This window comes from Schistosoma mansoni, chromosome 2 (assembly GCF_000237925.1).
Source record: "Schistosoma mansoni strain Puerto Rico chromosome 2, complete genome".
NCBI classification, from domain to species: Eukaryota; Metazoa; Platyhelminthes; class Trematoda; order Strigeidida; family Schistosomatidae; genus Schistosoma; species Schistosoma mansoni.
This window is the reverse complement of record NC_031496.1, coordinates 14,859,325-14,879,828: the sequence shown is the minus strand read 5'-3', so window position 1 is coordinate 14,879,828 and position 20,504 is coordinate 14,859,325. Positions and strand designations below refer to the sequence as shown.

Sequence of the window (20,504 nt, the reverse complement as noted above, 5' to 3'; positions counted from 1 at the left end):
AGAAAGAACAAGAAGACAGCAATCACCAACAGTTGAACACGAGCAGAGAAAGTCAAGGCACAAGCAGAGTACACAGAGGCAAACAAACAAGTGAAGAAGAGCATTAAAGCCGACAAGCAGAAATACATAGGAGAACTAGTGACGACGTCAGGAAAAGCTGCAAGAGAAGGGAATATGAAACAACCATATGATACAATGAAGAAACTAGCAGGGAGATATAGTAAACCAGAGAGACCAGTCAAGGACAAAGAAGGGAAGGCGATCACGGAGATTCAAGAACAGAGGAAAAGATGGGTAGAATACTTCAAGGAACGATTAAATAGACCAACCCCATTGAATCCACAGGACATCGAAGCAGCACATACAGACCTCCCTATAGATGTCACTCCACCAACGACCGAAGAAATCACGATGGCCATCAGACAAAACAAGGATGGGAAAGCAGCAGGACCTGAAAATATACCAGCTGAAGCAATAGAGTTAGATATGGAATTACAAACATGCTTCACCTTCTATTCAGGAAGATTTGGGAGGAAGAATAAATGCCGACGGACTGGAAAGAAGGATACTTTATCAAAATACCGAAGAAAGGAGATCTGAGCAAATCTGAGAATTAAAGAGGCATCACACTGTTGTCAGTACCAGGAAACGTTTACAACAGAGTGTTGCTGAACCGGATGAAAGACGTAGTAGACGCCCAACTTCGAGATCAACAGGCTGCATTCCGTAAGGATCGGTCGTGCAAAGACCGAATTGTGATACTACGAATCATCGTGGAACAATCAACTGAGTGGAATTCGTCACTATACATCAACTTCATTGATTATGAGAAGGCGTTTGACAGGGTAGACAGGAAAACATTATGGAAACATCTTCGACACTATGGGTTCCTGGGAAGATTGTCAACATTATCCGGAACTCATACGACGGACTACAGTGTAAAGTTGTGCATGGAGGACAGCTGACAGATGCATTCCAAGTAAGGACCGAAGTCAGACAAGACTATCTACTCTCCCCTTTCCTCTTTCTTCTGGTGATTGACTGGATTATGAAGACCTTTACATCTGACGGGAAGCACGGAATAAATTGAACATCTCAGAATCAATTAGACGATTCGGACTTCGCAGATGACCCAGCCCTCCTCTCTCATACACACGAACAAATGCAGATGAAGACAACAAATGTTGCAGCAGCCTCTGCATCAATAGGCCTCAACATACACAAGGGCAAAAGCAAGATTCTCAAATACAACAAGGAGAACGAATGCTAGCCCAATTACACTTGATGGCGAAACTCTGGAAGGTGTAGAAACATTCTCGTACCTAGGAAGCATCATTGATAAACAAGGAGGATCGGATGCAGACGTAAAGGCGAGGACTGGCAAAGCAAGGGCAGCATTTCTACAATTGAAGAACATAGGGGACTAAAAACAACTGTCAACTAATTTCAAAGTGAGAATCTTCAATACGAACGTCAAGGCAGTCCTACTGTACGGAACTGAAACGTGGAGAACTAATACATCCATCATCAAGAAGGTACAAGTATTTATAAACAGTTGTTTGCGCAAAATACTCAACATTGACTGGCCGGATACTATCAGCAACAGCGTTTTATAGGAGAGAACAAACCAGCTTTCAGCTGAAGAGGAAATTAGGAAAAGACGTTGGAAGTGGATCGGACCTACATTAAGAAAATCACCAAACTGCATCGTGAGGCAAGCCCTAACTTTGAATCCGGAAGGAAAGTCGAAAAGAGGAAGGCTAAAGAACACATTACGCGGGGAAATAGATTCAGATATGAAAAGGATGAATGTTAACTGGAAGGAACTGGAAAGGATTGCCCAGGGCAGGGTGGGATAGAGAGTGCTGGTGGCTGGCCTATACTCTTGCACGAGGGGTGACAGGCGTATGTAAGTAATAATCGCTATCATAATTTGATCATTGATATGATTTGAGCAAACACGTATGGTCTTTGACCACTAAACCTACATAAAGACCGTTTAAGCCGTAATGATATTACAAATCTTTGTGAAAACTAAATATAATGTAATACATAAAAAGATGATGAAATTGAGTAATGCCATGCATAAAATGGTATTGTACTAAAGATTGGGAGAAAGATAAAAATATGAATGCTTCTGTGCCATTGTAAACAATGACAGCTACGTTTACGAACAACAAATTACTCTTCAAAAGCGTACAATAATAACAGATTACTTCATAGGTTGATGCCTATGCCCTAATCGAAGAGAGCATATCCTTTCTCATATCTACTTTGGTTTCAGTTGGTGTAACACTTGGGAGCAAGCCATAGCTTTTCTTGCCTAACGAATATCGTAAGCATTTAAACTTTTTTGGGGGGGCCTTTATCAGTAATTGTCCCCTCTTACCATTACGTTAAGTTTAATCTCGAAAATCCTCAATCGGTAGCCCTAGAGTACACAAGCAATAAGTTCTATTCATCTTTGATGAAATATGGGCAACATATGTAACCTTTGAAGTTTGTTTCACAATTTTCAATTAAAGAAACGGTGAAAACCGCCTTTGATCACTTTCCATCTAGTATATTAATGTGTTACTCAAACTGTATACTTTAAAGAATGTATAAATGTTGAAGCCATTTACTTGTTCTAAAAATAAGTTCGACTAATGTTTGTTAGTAAACTTTCTATGTATATTGTGTTTTCTGTGGATTCTTATAAATAAATGCAGTCCAGTATGAAATATGATCCGGTTTTAGTAATCACCTATTGATTATTTATACTTAAATGTAATAATTATAATAGTATATATATTCTCACTGTCAATTTTAATCTCTCATTGTTTACATTGGTCTTTGTAAATACAAACAACAACAATTTAGTTGCATTACATGCAATTATTGATTTCGACCATATAGAATGTGTAACAGATTGTGCACTTTTTTCACGCATATGTTTGCCTAGTGTATTTGTATGCATGTTTGTGTATTTTTGTTACTCAATATGAGAGAGCAATAATTTAAGTAAAGAAATAAAATAAAAATCACACATAAAACTCATTGTAGTTTTAAAAAAATAAGTAATTTCATATATATATATATATATATATATATATATATATATATATATATATATATATATCAACACGAAATGACGGAGATTTGCAGTTAAGCTGGATATTTTTGTTGGTGTAATGTTCTCTGAGATGGATAGTCTAATCTTGAGATATTATGGAACGCGTGACGCTAAGTTGTGGACCTGTAGGTTGGAAGGAGCTACAAACGTAACCGACAGAACAATGATACATGAAATAATTGACAGTTGGTCGGATACACAAATCAGTTTATCTATCGTACACATTAGTTTTTAAGAAATTTTGATCAGGACTTTTACTTTCTATAGTAGATACCTTTAAAGTGTACATTTATATTTGTTTCAAACATTACTGGTACATTTTTAGTTAGGACCCTAATATTAGTATCAGTAAAGTTTGAAAAGTCCAAATTGAAGGTTATAAGATCAAGTAAGACAATTTAAGGCGAAGTTTTCATTTCTGTCAAACGGACAGCACATCAAACTAGTTGCCTTACGTGACCATTCTGACAACTGTTAGTTATTCAGCGAATAATATCGTTTTCTTAGATCTATGAGAGAGCTAGGAAGACAAGGACCTAATATTGAATGTAGTAATGTAGTGAACAGAACACTGGTTGGGGACAATCGAATGTATTTAAGCAAAAATTACAGACTATCTCAGTAAATTCTGATAACCAAACAATGAACAGTCAATTTGCAAATCAACAACCAATTGTTTCAATCTTCTCTGTTTCTTCTCTAATTTCATTGCTCATGCATTTTCCAAACGATTGCGCTTCACTTCAGTTCTTTCCTCATCGGTCTTCTGCCAAAATACATTCTATGTCTGACCCACACCATATACTACTTATATAGATATAAGTAGACCACACCACAGTAATATACTTAGAAATCAAATATGGATGGTCATCATTTTTTAAAAATATTACTGACCTGTTCCAATAAAGGCAAGGTAGACCAAGCTGAATGAACTGAGTTACGCACTGAACTCGATGATCCATTGGGTGTATAGTTGTTTATTGTTTTGTCAGAAACATCAGAAACAGACGACTGAGGTGATAATAATATCTGTGAACTGCTTACATACAAGTGATCTGGATACACTTGGTCAAGTAAACGTATGGTATAGTTCAAATGCCATATCAATGCTAAATCTAATTGCCTCCAACCTGTAGTTTTGATAACCTGATCACTATCACATGTATAAATGTCTGTCTTTTCAACAACTCTAATTGAATGAGAAGAACCTGATATAGATGACGTTGATCCGTCTTCAATATACCCATCAAACGATTTCTCTGGTTCATCTAGAAACGCCAATGATTCCCATAAAGATTTTAGAGTGTTTTTTTCGTCAATATTTTTCTCTATTGTTTTTACTGGTGAAGAAATAATAGATTTTGGATTTTGAGATTTATTTGAAACGTAAAGTTGATTAAACCAATATGAATTATTCTCTAATTGTGCAATAAGGTTTGTAATAGTTTTATCCAAATTCTAAAATTTAATTAATGTAATTAATAATCATTAATTATAATTGAATAATACCACTAAGAAATAACAATTCTAATCAAAATATAATAAAATATCAGATTACTATCATCTTTCATAAATAATGTGACTTTGTATTCCTGATTTATAATTAAACATCTGAACAACAAGATAAATACTTTTATGGTTTAATAACGTTTCATATTTTTATAAATGTATTAAAATTCTTGATGAATATTAAGTATAATACATCCCATTTTAACTTATTTACAAAATGATGTAATCTGCTTTGAACTACATTTTGTAAGGTTTATTGACAGGTACTATTGTAGTGAACAAGAACACGAGTGAGGACAATCGAATGTATTTAAACACAAATTACAAACTATCTCACTAAATTCTGATAATCATACAGCAAACAGTTAATTTGCAAAATAACAATCAATTGTCTCAATCTTAACTGTTCCTTCTGTAAATATCAGTCCATGTTCTCTAATTTCATTGTTCATGCATTTTTGTACCGATTGCGCTACATTCCTGTTTCTTCCTTATCGATCTTCTGCCAAAATACATTCTATGTCTGACCATCACCATATACTACTTGTGTGGATATAAGTAGACCACACCACAGCATAATCGGTTGTCCTCACCTGTGTTCTTATTCACTACATTTGGTGTCGCTGCCAATCAGGAGGAGGAAGGGTGCTGTTTTGCGGACGCCGCTGCGGGTCTGGAGTTGAGGTGCTAGTTGGGGCTGTCTGGTACGGAGAAGTAACGTTCAGTGGAGTGTTCTGGCGGGGCGGTGTTGGCTGTAGCAAGTGCTGTTGACGAAGACGAGCGGTGGGACTTACGGCTGCTGGGAGGACATCGGATGTAAATGGCTCAGGAGGCTGGAGTACGGGTGTTGAACGTCCTAGGTACCGGATGGATGTTGGTGCCCCGGCAGGTCGACTGAGCTATGGAGGCCAGCGCACCACAGACTCGACATTTTGACGGAGAGATTGGCACAGACTGCAGTAAAAGAAGATGGTGTGCACGCCGAGCAGAACCACCGCGTGAACGAATGCTTTAAAGGGGGGACGAGTGTGGTGTGGGTTACTGATATCCACATAAGTAGTATATTACGATGGACGGGCATTGAATGTATTTCAGTAGGAGATCGATAATGAGAGAACGGGAACGACACGCAAGTGGTACGAAAATGCATGAACAATTATAATCGGAGACTATGGATGGATATTTGCAGAAGAAACAGTCAAATTGAGACAATTTGAGTGTTATATTGCAAATTAACTGTTCACTATATGGTTTTCATATTTTAATGAGATATTCTGTAATGCTGTGTTTAAATACACTCGATTGTCCCCATCCATGTTATGTTCACTAAACTATTTGTTTACTAAAACTGATTTTTGATGAAGTAGAGTTTTAACCAATTTCTATTGAAACATTTCAACCACTAAGTTATTTATTCAGATCACATTAAATCTAATTATGGCACTATAGAGTACAATAATTCCTAAAATATAGTAATACATTTCTTAAAACAATCATTAAAAACGAATATCGTATAATTATAAAGAGATATTGAGTTGTGTATTTAAGCTAAGGATAAATTTCAAATACACATAGTCATCAATGAAAAAAGTTATTGGAAATGATATGAAATATGTGTAACTTAAATTAATATGTTTGATGGTGTTGAGTTCTTTCAGTTGAATAGTTTAATTCTTAAAGTTTCATTACTGTTTTGGGCCAACATTATCAGTATCCATTCAATGTACAATTAACTAATGATAGTAAACATAAACTAATTTTTCTTAAATATTTTAAAGCACTTCATAATATTTAGTTTACGATCATTGTGCTTAGAATGATTTATCGTTGTGGGTTCAGATTTTCGATTTTTTTTTTCAACAACAACAACAAAAAAAATAAAATTTAATTTTTGACAGAAAATTCCCATTTTGTAAATCAAGCTCAGATAATTATGAAGTTTATATCATTGTTAAAATTAGTAATTTCTATAAATATATTTTTGAAAAGAAAAATCTTTAAATACGTAAAAAAAATGAAAAAAATTTTTCGTAATGAAACATTTTGTTCTTTGATGTCTCATGTTTAGAAAAAGTGAAAGCACATATTTATTTAAAATAAAAAAGTTGAACAAATAGGCGGCTATATATGTACAACTGCTTATATGTATATATTTACAATTGTAAAAATGCAACCATATGCTTTGCTTATTATCATACCGATGTGAAATGATTGATTTTTCACCCACACTTTCAAGGATGTGCTTTTAAAACTATCGTTTGATAGTATTAGAGTAAAATGTCATAAGTTTGTAGAGAGTATTAGCCGATTTTAGCCGATTCTCTGTACAGATAGACAATCATCTACCGTCACCCTGTCAATTAGTCATCATCAATGTAGAACCTGGCACTGTTATGTATTGGCTCAAGTTGCCTGTTTTATATAAGCACAATCAGATGAATTACAAATGAGATAGAAATGATGTAGTTGCAATAATGATAGGAAATACTGAACATAGAGAATATGGTTCGTAAGGAAAAAATGGAATGGTATGTGTGAATATATACTGGAGTTTAAGCTCGAAAGGGGGTAAAAATAAGTTCATCCGAGCAGTTGTGGATGCATCTGAGACGTTTCAACTGAAGTTACCAACTAATGATCTCAGTCACTGTCACTAAACACATTTAGATATCATTGCAATCTCAATTGTTTGGAAATGTATGATAGTGTATAACAACAAGTAATAGGAAGACAGTTAGACAATGCCCTATTGATCTAAGAACTTATAAATCTAATAATAATAATAATAATAATAATGAAATATTACTAGCAATGTTTCACGGTACATGGCTGTGAAATAATAAATTCACACCTAACTTGATAAATATATGACTGTAATCTAGGTTAAAGTGAAACAACTCCCATAATCTATCCTTCCTCTTCGTCATTATTTTAGTGAATACGATACTTGGGTAAAGTCACATCTAAAACCTTTCTTATTATTAACAATGTTGAAAAACGAATTAAAATATTTATTATTGAGCGAGTAGATCTTTATTTAAGCAAATGATTTATCCATTGAAATTGATAACAACTGATATTGTAATTGGACATAAACTGTTATCAATAACTAGTTACAAAAGGGTGATGCCGTCTAAAAATAAACTTTACTCCAATATAATTATCAGTGTATTAGTGAAAAGTGAATGATGAAAAAAATAATCTCTCTTACTTTGAGTAATCCTTCAGGATCATCATGTATTCTAGTTTTGATATCAATCTTGTCTTTTAATTTACTTATATGTTCAAATAATTGATTATTTGTAGGTTTTGATGTCAACAATCTGGATTCTGCTGTTTGTAATGTATTGATTTTTACAGATGTTCTGTCGTTGATAGGTACTTGTTGTTCTATTTGTCTTTCTTGAACTAGTTCTTTTTCTGGTGTACTTGATTCGGAAATGTTGGTACGATTATCCGTCTAATTTGTAAAAAACAAAAGAGAACAACGATTGTTTCAACCATTTAATTAAGTATAGATCATGAAGGTATACTTAGGAAACGTGGTCATCATCATTAACCGATATCAGCTGGGTAACTTTTGACAAAAATGAAACATTGCTAATGGAAAATCGTAAGAGCAATCACCTGTCTGGGGAATACGTGTGTAAACTGCTTAAGGGTTCCAAACTAGGAAAATAAAACTGCTATGTGCTACCTATTTTTCAATGGTTCTCAGTTTTTTAAGGAATTTAACTTCGAATAAATATGATTAAGGTATACAAGTTTTTCTGTTCACTTACGTTATCATAATAATTATTATGATTACTTGTAGTATTAATAGAGTTGGTGTCTGCAATATCAACATAGTTATTTTGATAGCCTTTGCTTTCGTGATTCCGATGGGTACGTACAGTAATTATTTTGATTTCTGGTGACATCAATTCTGGTTCACTCAGCTCATGGGTTTCAAGATCCTATTAACATAAATTTAGAAAATAGACGAGATTTTAAACAATAAAATAGCAATTATACTAACACACATTTTATAGTTGTTTTAAATATCGTAATCGGTTATGTGAATAATACATGAAAAGTGAATTGAAATCTATGAAGTCATGACGTCACAGATAACTAAAGTAACCTATTGTGTCAGTGAATCTAAATACAGATAATTCGGAGAGGAAATTCTTTTGACTAAATCATTTACTGAAGTTGTACATTCGCATTTGTAGACTCATATTAAACAAGATGAGATGAAATTGATCCACCATACGTTAATTTTGTATATCTTGGAAGTTTATTTAGTTTAAACAATAAAATATTACTTTTCTTCTAATCGGAACCTTTGGTAGCTACGCTTGTTAGTTGACTGAAGTTACTGTTAAACAGTTGGAAATAACGTAGCTTAACAGCCCACTTAAACGAATAACTGTCTGCAAAGATAGTGGTTGTGTATTGATCATCTTCATTTGAGTAATGAAGCCATCTGTTGGAGGAGGAGGATGTGGCTTTCCATGTAGAAATACGTCACTAAGGTCTTTGGCTGATTGTCAGTAAACTTTCTGGGTTATATAATCTACTCCGACAAGTGATAATGGGTAGTCCGTAATTATATTCACAAAAATTAAGAGTAGTTAGCGTTAGAACTAATCTATTCAGGAAGCTGGTGTTATTCATGTCTAAAAGTATATTCCAGCTGAAGTTCTTGAAATGTAGCATATGAGCTGAAAAAGCGTGATTGGCATTACTGAATACTAATTACAATAGAATGAACATAGTTATCATTGATCTTTGTTCAGATACTCGAAACAACATTACTTATTGAAGATCGCTTTATTTATTTTCTTCTTTTATACTTATTTCTCTTTTCGATCGTTTTCTCGGATGTCATAAAGTTTGACAGAGTAATGCATATCTATGAGATGATTCAAACTATTCTGTTTCAAATAGATCCCATGATAAATGATCTGTTTAGACAAATTGTCGCATCAAGCAATAGACTAATGCTTTGTTTTCGAATACACAGTTGTAGGGATTTTAACAAACTGTAGTTAGTTGATGAAAATAAATCTGTGTAGAAGATTTGTGAAGATAGTGATATTTCCGCTGTTTAAATCATGAACTGACTTTAATTGGACTGCCTATAAAAATTTGGATGACCATTTCTTCTCGGCAAGAGTCTCCGCGTGATGTTTATCCTTGACCCTGCATCTGGAGATCGAGCTAAGGACCTTCAGTCTTGAGCTTGAACGGTTAACCTCTAAACCAATGAACCAGCAACCAACATCTTAATTTCAGTAGTCTGATACCGTCTCCGAGGTTTAGAGTCCAGGCGTTCAAGCATGAGACCGAAGATTATCGGTTCGATTCCCGGATGAGGGGTCAAGGATACACACTCCGAGCAGCCCCAAATTGAGAAAAAACGTCAATCTGTTAAGTGATAGCCAAAATCGATCTTATTCTTTCCAAAACTCGTTAATATTCACGAACGTAAGGTATGATCAATACCTTAAGAAATAATTGATCGAAAATTTGAAACGTTACTCGTAGGGTTTCACAACATAACCTATGAGATATCGTAGTTGGACTTTTCTGGAAGCTGACCATAATTATTGAAACATACTTACGTGTGAAAGCTGTTACCATCTCAAGCAAATCAAATTATGCCTGTTAAAACCACCATTAAATAGTTTTTGAAATTGAAATTTTGCTAAAGTTGTATATATATATATATATATATATAATCAACTTACTGGCAAAGAAATCCACTTCGGAAGTTTTGAGTGGCACTTATTCTGTTCACCATATCGACTAGGAGTCCTTTTATTAGATCGGACTGTTAAGATTGTTACACTTCCTTTATTTTCTAAATCACTAGAATCTGAGTTATCTTGTGGAATAATAAACTCACTGGAAGATGTTTCAGTTTTAATTAAATTAGTTAATTGTTGATGATGATCATGGTGACGAAATTGTTGTGGTTCATTATATCGATTATCGAATTCAGATGATATTAAATCTGTATGATATCGTTTAATATTAGAATAATCCATTTTGGGCGATGAATAATCATTTATCTCCTCTTCATTTAATATCATTTTAATACTTGAAGCTTTTTGTCTTTGTTCATCTAGGAAATTATTTAATTGAATAGTTGATAAATTGTAAAACAACATCCGATCATCTTTAGTATCAGCTAAAGGGCTAAATGATTGAAAGAAAGACAATTCAATAAAGTTTGACATAATTTCCAATCAAATTATGGTATTAAATATATACAAACAGAAAAAGTGAACTAAACAATATGTAAATATAGTTTAATAGGACTTAATGAAATTGAGGAATATAAAGTGTGAAATAAATGATGTCATATCATTCTTTGTTGAAGCAGTTTAACATGTAACTATTTATTTACAGATGACTTATGTTGTTGAAAACTAAATTAGGTTTCTATATCATTATTGATATTTTGTTAGATACCTGTCAACTTTGCTTAGACTTCCAGCTAGTCTAGACTAATATTATTATGTCATGCTTTTTAGATCAGATTCAGTAGTACTGAATTCAAAACTATAGCCGATATTTCCACTATTTTTACGTCGTGGTATCCAAGATTCATTTTTATTGCAGCACTGAAAATAGTGTAATTTCGTTCAATAAAATTGACACTCCCTTTTTTGGCTTATGGAACTAAACAGATCAGCTTCATAATTCTTTGTATGGATACCTTTATAACCATTATAATAACTCTATCACTAAGTATTCAGGGACAGCCATTTTATAAAATAAAAATAATTGATTTCAAACCTTGTTTCTAATTTTATGAGCTAAATGTAGGTTTCAATTTCTCAAAGGTTGGATAAGTTGATCTATCGATAACTTCAATGGAATATTACATTCCTTTATAAGAATAAGATAGTTTTGCTCATAGTTCTCGTTTATATTTAATCAGTAAAATGTATTATAATTTTCAAAATACTTTGGTTAGAGTAACGCAACAGTACAAACAGACAAATTTTAATCGGTCCCTACGGTTCAAATCACGTGATAGTTGACAATTTTAGCTGAACAAATATGTAAATTACTAAAAAAATGTAATTTAATTAAAAAAACATGTTTCATTAGATAAATACCAAGAAAATTTACGAGTTAATTCAATGCAATATTTTATAGATTTATAGCTATTATTAATAGTAACTGTGGTAACAATTTATACGAATGAGATTTTTCTCAGCAATTCAGTGAAAACAATGTGAACGAAAAACAAAAGTTCATTATCCATTAATCAGTGAAACTGATCGACCAATCATTTCGTCTCTTATGTAATTGATTGAATAAAGCCATCAATAACAATAATTCTGTTATAAACGGAAGTATGCCGTCGCCAATTGTTATAAACGTAGAGAGAGAGAGGATGCTGGTTATAACTTTAGAGGTTTCTGGTTATAACAGTCCTTTTACTTCTTACACGTATGTGGGACGTTAATTTATCTTAGACGAATATCTACACTAGATTCCCACCCAGTGTCTATTCTACAGGACTTCAACAGAACTCAGATCAAGAACACGAGATAGCCTGACTATAATGTCAATATATTTCACACCAAAATCCGACACAAAGAACAGTCAATCAATAAGTATCCAACAACGAGGAACAGTCCATCAACAAGGAACAGTCAATACATAATAAGGACAGGGGAATATATATATAACACATAACACCTGTCATCCTGTCTAATGTCTGACTCATCGAGACAACCAATCATTGTCATTCTCGCCCACACATCAAATTCCAATTCTACATTTACTCATACAGACTCTTGCGTGGTAACTAATTTTATGATTAACTAATGTTTAGTCTTAAGAAAATTTTAACAATCAACGCGGAAATGTGGCCATTGGATTAAGGTACTCAACATCGTGTGTACTATGTTTTGATGTCAGGTGTCTTGAGTTAATCGGTAGGAAAACATAAGCATAGATTTGATGCTACTTTTAACTTGTCACCAGGGCCTATTTGCCAGCCTGACAAAATTGATTTATCATATCAACTAGTGTTATTTTAAAAGCCACGTTTAAATCGCTTGCTCGTAAATGGATATTAGTGAGATGAAACAGGAAATAAATAAGGGAATAGAAACCAAAATCGTTTTTCTAATATCCGATCAAACTAAAGTTTAAGTCGAACTACTATGTAGAAAGGATGAAGTTATGCAAATAATTTATTTTATGCCCTAAACATAAAGGGATTGGATTGATGTAAAGTGTTAGAAAGTAGGATTCAGATGATACTGTACTCTAAACATCCTGTTTTAATATTTATTTAAATACCCCACACAATTTACAATTTTCTGAAATTGAAGATTTACCGTTCAGATAGATTCTTATTTTGCTGTTATGTTCTCAGAGTTGAAATGTTTAGTTATGTTTGGTTCATACAGAGCAGCAATAAAAACTTTAGATTTAAACTACAGAAGACAAAAACCACTAAAAATACTATTCATGTGCTTACTTGAGATGTTTTACAATTCATTTTTTTATTACAATATTTATACACTTTGAATAAACTTATGTATTATTTTAATTAGTTACTCATTCCAAGTAGTGACCATCGCTTAATATTAAATTAAATCTTTCATTAAGTAACTTTAGGTTCCCGTCTGTCGGAATTACATTAACGATACTTTATTTTTTGGCTTATCTGGTAAAATGTTTAACTGGTGGATTTCAATCATGTTAGCTAACGGTAACATCGGATGATATTTTTCTAAGTCGTTTATTAAGTAGATTCGCTAGTAGATTTGACAATTCAATTCTCGTTGAGTTACGAAGATAAGACGCACATGATGAGGCTCAAAAATACTGGACTCTGTCCTTGGCGAGATTGTGTTTTAGAGCCGTTGAAGAGACCTAAAATAGGACTTAACAAATATCTATTGCTTCATGATAATCGGTAGCCTCCCCTTTAATGTCAGTCTTTCAAGAATGCTATATCCGAATATTGAAAATCGTAACCTACAAGTTATAAAACGGGAATGTACCATAATCAACAAGTGTTTTATGAACTCACCACCATTTGAGAATAAAATGAAATTGGAGATCAGTGAAATTTTTTAGTCCGACTGATATATGATGACCTTTAAAAGTGATTAGTTTTAAAATATCACATGCCTGTTGTATAAGAGTTTCTGGTTTTCCGAACCGTCTCATGACAACTACCTGTATGTAATATCATAAGAAAGAAAATAATGATAATAGTGTTATACTAAGAAAAGCTAGAAAATATAAGGTCTTTTAGACTTAAGTACATAGAATGATTCTCCTAGCCCAATTTACAAAGTTATATAGTATTTACACTATCATTAACTTTTTTTGGAACTGCTGGAGTAATATAATTTATGACTTTTCACTAAAACAGTCTATTTTGAACTGCTACAATGAACAAACGGCTTATCGTTGGTTATTTTGTAACCTGTATTTTCACTCTGACAGGTAACTCGTAGTCAGATTGTTTTTAGCTAAATCAATTTTCTAATATATATTAACGTAATTCATCGTTTCACAGACAACTCAGTAGTATTAGTATTTTATTAAATCCAGTGATTAGTTACAACAGAAAACCATCAACGAGTTTATACTGGGTGACTTATGAAAGCTGTTACATACATTTATCAAATAACTTCACAATTTCGATAATGCAATGAGAAGACTAAGTTTACCCTTAACCTACCCTGGTAATGCTGATTTATTATCCAGAGTAGTCATCACATTGTTTTTGTGTACTTTATTTATTTTTCTTTCTTTGTTACGGCTTACCTTAACCTGTCTAGTTGACCTTTTAATTTTCATATATAAATGTTCTAACAAGTATATGTGTGATCAGATTGTTCGAAATGTTTTGCGCAAATATATCATATAATTCTGATAAACTTCGTCTTCTCATTGCACCATCGAAATTAATCAAAGGGACTAATTGTTTTAAACTTCACAGTTGTAATGATTACTCGTGTAGCGATGATGTGGCTTTACAATAGTCTAATACTACCAAACATTTATTTATGTCAAATCTTGTTAAACAGCATTTCATGGTATTTTATACTGTCATTGTAAATCCCCTTCAACGTGATTATGCAATAATATCCCAACGAAATTTATCAAGCATATGTTAATCTACTGGACTTTGAGCCATACGTTTTCGTGTTTTACGTATTTAAGGTAAACACCTCATTCAAAGTGCTTTTTCTCATTTTACATTAATTATAAAGTAGTTACCTGGGGGTCCAAAATAATCTACATAAAGCGTTTTTGTATCACTTGACTATTACATTTTTAGCAATAAAAGTATCATTATCATGCCTATCAACTGATTCATATCTAAATGTTAATTTATGAAATGAAAAAATTTCAAGTAATTAAAAATATGGCTTAGAAAATAAATTTTTTAAATAGCTGAGAGGACTCTAAGTATTCCATTAACTAAACAAAAAAAACAAGATTTATGAAGTATTCACTAATACTTAATGTGAAGTCTGCACATCCCTATGGTAATATATTCATTAATTTTGACATATGATTTTAATTAAATTCTTTTGTAAAAAAAGAATCATGCAACTATCATTATTATACGTTTAGACTACATATTCAAAGTACATGAATGAATTGGTAACTTAATCAACAATCGAAATAGATATTAATAGTTTAGTGATATTTTGGTTACAAGAGCCAAATTCATTAGTTTGATGCTTATATTTTTTTTATTTGATTAGGTAACCTAAATGAGTAAACAGATTGAAAACGCTTTATTACATGGTCTGTCGTTTATACATGCAGATAAAAGTTCAGTCTGTATTTTTATTATTCAGTTTATTTCTGAGGAAATAGAAGAAATTATAAATATCATGGTTGGAGATCATAAAAAATTATTAAATCATTTATATTATAGTCTTTCGAACTTTTAAAAATGGTCTTAAAAGGTACAAATGATTTATTTTTAACCAAAATTTGTGCTTGAAACTATTAGAATTCACAGTTAACACATTTATTATGACATTTAAAATAGACTGAAAATCACTAAATGTGACTGTACTATAATGATTTGTTTCCATTATTCACTATGTTTTAGTCACATTGTCATATCTTCAGTAAATTACCTTTGCTCAAAATGATGGTGACTACATCACGTCAGTGATTTGTGAGAATTCCTAAAACAAATCGAAAAAAGTTTTCACAACGATTTTGAAATCGCTTCACTGCTGATTCGTTTTCCAAGTTTCTTAAACTGATAACACTCCGTGATGAAAACTGAAAAATAACCATTCGAGTCTAGCTAAGTATTAATTGACAAATGATGACTTGTAGGGCAACATATAAAAAGCAAGAGCGTAAATTGCAAACAACATAAATGAGGGTTAAGGTGTATCGCGAGGAGTAAAGTGGAACATGAAGAATATCGAATTACTAGCAAATAGTTAGTTAATACTATGGTCTTCGAGAGAACCAACGATTCTGCAAGTAGTCTATCTACATCGCCTACTATTCCCAAATTTCTGTAGAACAACTGCCCAGTTCTTTTCAACTTTCAAAAGTAATCTAAAAGATAGCAGTTTGTGTTGAAAATAATCTTTTAACATTTAACACCTAAATTTTACTTTACATACTGAATGTTTGCTTATTTGTACTTTCTTACTCTAGCTATCGTAAAAATGCATTATGTAATAAGTAATAAAAACGACTGAGATTGGTTGTGACATGGAAGTACCCAGTATATTTTCTAGTTGTCAACATTTATTAAATAGATAACGAAAACTATTTATTTCCATTCCTAACTCATCTTGTGAAAGCGTGCAGTTTTAGTTTCTAGCATGCCGTTATTTTTCTCTATAAGGTTTCACTTTAATTTTCACTAGTTTACATGATTATAAAATTTAAGTGCTATAGCAGTGAATAGAAAAAGATAAAAACAAAGACAATACCTTTAAACTTTCCAGATAAAAGAACCTCATGTGTAACTATTTCTTGACAACACTTATCTTTAAAAAGTCATCATATTCAAGATATATTAACATTTTTACAAGGGCTCTGTTTTTCTTTATTGACATAATCAGCATAATTGATTATTGACACACTTATAGATTTAATGTTTCAGTCCAATTTTTATGTTTAATTTTATAAGCTACTGGGACTCTAGAAGATAGGCAGAGAGTGATTAGTTTTTTAAAACAGTTCTTAGTAGTTCACTCATCAAAAACATGAATAAATGTCATTCACGTTGATTTCAAGCATTTCTCCATAATGACACCAAGCCATCACTTTGTCATTTAGTTTTGAAAATGTTAGTAACGGTGCAGATCTTTTTATGACTTTGTTTGAAGCAAGTTACATTTAGATAAAAAACATTAAAAAATCGGAAAAGCAGGAAAATTCCTATGATTCCATGTCTTTTTACGATAGAAAATCTTGGACATCTCAGATTTTGAACTTCTGGCTAAGTTATCTAGTTCCATTATCCACTCAGTAGCTGAGTGGATAACGCGATGGCGCTCGAAGCGAAAGGTACTGGGTTCGAGTCCCAGAGTGAACATCAACTCTGAGATGCAGGTACATCCAGCTGACGAGTCCCGAATAGGACGAAACGCGCGTCCTGGATTCCACTGCTAGCCACTATCCATCTTTGCTTATAATACTTGTGAATTAGGGCAATAGGCACAGTATTATTATTATTATTAATGGCTTTATTCAATATTATAATCTGGTACAATATAGAATTCTCAGCACGAGTTATTTCAACAAGTTTTTTACCAAAAAAAAAACAAAAAAAACAGAAAACGAACTAAAAAAACGTTTTAAGAAAAAAAAACTGAGTTTATACAAATTATCGAATTTGAGACATGCTTAAGAGTACAGGTTATTTACTAGGTCGACTCTAACAGCCTGTTCGTCACAAAGTAAATTTGCTAGGTAAGGTATTACAGAACTTTTATAGACTTGTTTGCGTGTATGGATTTTAATGTATTTATGTCTCGTTCTACCAGAAGATATACAAGGAGAAAGATATGAATGAAGCGGATGGTTAGTATCTGATAAGATAACACCTGCTAAGAGTTTGCAAGACTTAAGGTGTCTGTCCACAAGCATATTAATAATGACTTCAAAAGATTCACCACATACCTTGCAAACCTCCTTCAGCACTCTACGCAAAACAGCAAAGTCTTTTCTCAAAAGCCCGGGAAAGAATAATGGAGAACAATATAGAATAATAGGTAATATGCAGGAATTTACAAATTGTAAGAGTAAATGGTGAGTAATCCCAAAAGCATGCAGCCTCTTTATGTAGTATGTCAAACGGTAAACTTTTTTCGATAACAGTAAAACATGAAAAGACCAAGAAAGACCAGAGGAAAAAATGACACCAAGATATTTGACCTTCGACACTGTGTTTATTAAGGAGTCTCCAATGGCACAAGCATTATGGGATCCCAAAATAGAGTATAGGTTCTGTCCATGTCTCAAGCTAAAGTTAACAGCTTGACATTTAGATGGATTGAGTAAGAGACCATTACCAACAGACCACCTTTCAATACGAGACAAAAACTCATTCATTTCTATAGGATGTAAGGAGGTAGAAATCGGCATACATACAGTGAGGTCTTCCGATTATTTTACAAAAGTGTTTTCTGTGGAAGATGGCAGATCATGCAGAAAAAAAGAGAAGAGTAGAGATGAAAGAACAGCTCCTTGTGGCACACCTACAGTAGACAGTAGAGATGTTGAACACTTTCCTTCAAATACAGTGTACTGTTCACTTCCAGAAAGGTAGGAACATAGCCAATTGTTTATCCAGCTGTCAATGTCGACGCTGATCAGCTTGTTAAGTAAGAGGTGTCTTGGAATAGAATCAAAAGCAGAAGTAAAGTCCAGGAAAGCACATCTAACATACTTCTTACCCTTTTCCAACCCGAACACTATAGTGTGATGCAGAACAGCAACGGCATCTAAAGTGCTTCATTTGCATTTGTAAGCAAACTGATATGGATCACAGTGCTCTTTTATTGCAGGTTGAAGTGGTTGTATCAGTAATTTTTCCATTATTTTGAGGAAAGGTGAAGTTATTGTAATGGGTCTAAGTTTCACATTTTTATCACCAGAAGCTTTCTTTGGTATAGGGATTATCTTTATCTTTCTCCGCATTTTCGGTAAGACATTAGTTGAGAAGGATCTGTTAAAGATATTCGTTAATGGATAAAATAAAACATCAGCACATTTTTTAAAAAGGAGGTTTGGGATACCATGAGGTCCTAAACATGGGGATGAATTAAGTGACTGGAGATATTTTCGGACATCATTTTCAGTGAAACTAGGAACACAATTATTCTTCAGACCCTTGGATATAGGGAGCATGATGTCAGATGACTGACGTATAAAGGACTTATTTAAGTCACAAACATTCAGCTGGTTATCGCTTCTAGTCTACCTGTCCCCTGTAATTTCTTTAAAGAGTTTCCACATACTTGGAGAGCTTTTACAAGATAGGAGTTTTTGAGTAAACACAGAGTTGAGACGTCTAATCTCTTGGTTTATTTGACCATTTAACTTACGAACTTCAATAGTATTTTTCTCCTTGTACATCCTTTCTTTTACCCTCCGTAGTCGTTTTAGTTGTGGAGATGCAAGTCGATCAAAACTTAAAAAGGTTTCGGCAGGACAGCAAATATCAAAACAGAATTTAAGATAACAGGTGATAACATCAGTTGTGTTTTCTATTGAGTCATCTGTAAATAATTCCCAGTTGGTCGTACGAAACATGTTTTTTAGATTTTGTAGATTTTCTTCTGAGTAATTCCTGTATATTACTTGTTTGGTATGATGTATGTGTGTACTCTTTCCATGTTTACCATATACTTTAGGTAGAACACGAATTATACAGTGATCCGAGCTAGACAATGGAGCACGTTTGCGAGTCACATAGGTACTCACATCATTAATGGAAACCAAGTCTAGATGAGCATTCAAACGAGTAGGAAAATCTACTACATTTAGGTGACCTAGTGATGTAAGGAAGCTACAGTCACATGAATTGAAATCACCACATACAATTGAAAGTGAATCACTGAAGGCAGTAACGGCGAATTCAGTAAATTTATCAGCGAAGACAGATAGCGCAGATGATGTGCAGTATGGAGTCATGTAGATATTGGTAACATAAATATATTTGTATTTATTCAGGTGTTTTGGACGGCACCTTAAAGTTAGACAGTCAATAAAGTCATTTGAAAACTTGAAACAGGCAAAAGTAGATCGACACCAGTTAACGTTTACAAACGTAGCTACTCCGCCGCCACAGGTCTTTTTGTTGTTTGATCGATCCTGACGATAGATATTAAAATCACGTAATGATACTAAGCAATCATCCTGTAAGTCAGTTAACCAAGATTCTTGAATTGTGATGACACCACAATTACGATACATGTTTTGACTTAGCAGAAATTGGAGATAGTCCACCTTGTTAATTAGAGATCGACAGTTAGAATTAAGCAGCTCTGGAATCGACATTTGATTAATGTTCATTCTCTTTAATGCATATTGCCAACCACCACGATGTCTCTTATTGTACTTGTTTGTGATTTTTGCAGCGAAAGGACGTAAGCTTTTCATAAACGCGCCTGTATAGGTTATGCGATTAATAGACATAATGATAGGTTAAAACAAATTAAAAAAAACCCAGATAACTTGTTGAAATATTCAGATGGCAGTAACAGGTAGCCCAGGTATTCAAGCAGGCCGCCGTATGCACATATGGCCAATAAGAGACTGACCAGTTGCAGTCCTAAACATCAATGGGAAGATTCAAACAAACAATACTAAGTGAATTATCAACTACAGTTTATATGTACGATTGGGG

General features: G+C 33.2%; 1 protein-coding gene across 1 annotated transcript in view; it reads right to left on the bottom strand.

The window, feature by feature from the left end:
• Positions 1–20,504, bottom strand: part of Smp_181140 (hypothetical protein) — a gene marked incomplete at both ends in the record, with an annotated part of 32,031 nt that overhangs the window by 7,563 nt on the left and 3,964 nt on the right. The window contains 5 exons of the mRNA XM_018795800.1: positions 4,006–4,455; positions 7,901–8,084; positions 8,407–8,580; positions 10,360–10,810; positions 13,677–13,825. Coding sequence (XP_018650076.1) covers positions 4,006–4,455; positions 7,901–8,084; positions 8,407–8,580; positions 10,360–10,810; positions 13,677–13,825 — 1,408 coding nt within the window. The remainder of the gene's footprint in view (positions 1–4,005; positions 4,456–7,900; positions 8,085–8,406; positions 8,581–10,359; positions 10,811–13,676; positions 13,826–20,504) is intronic.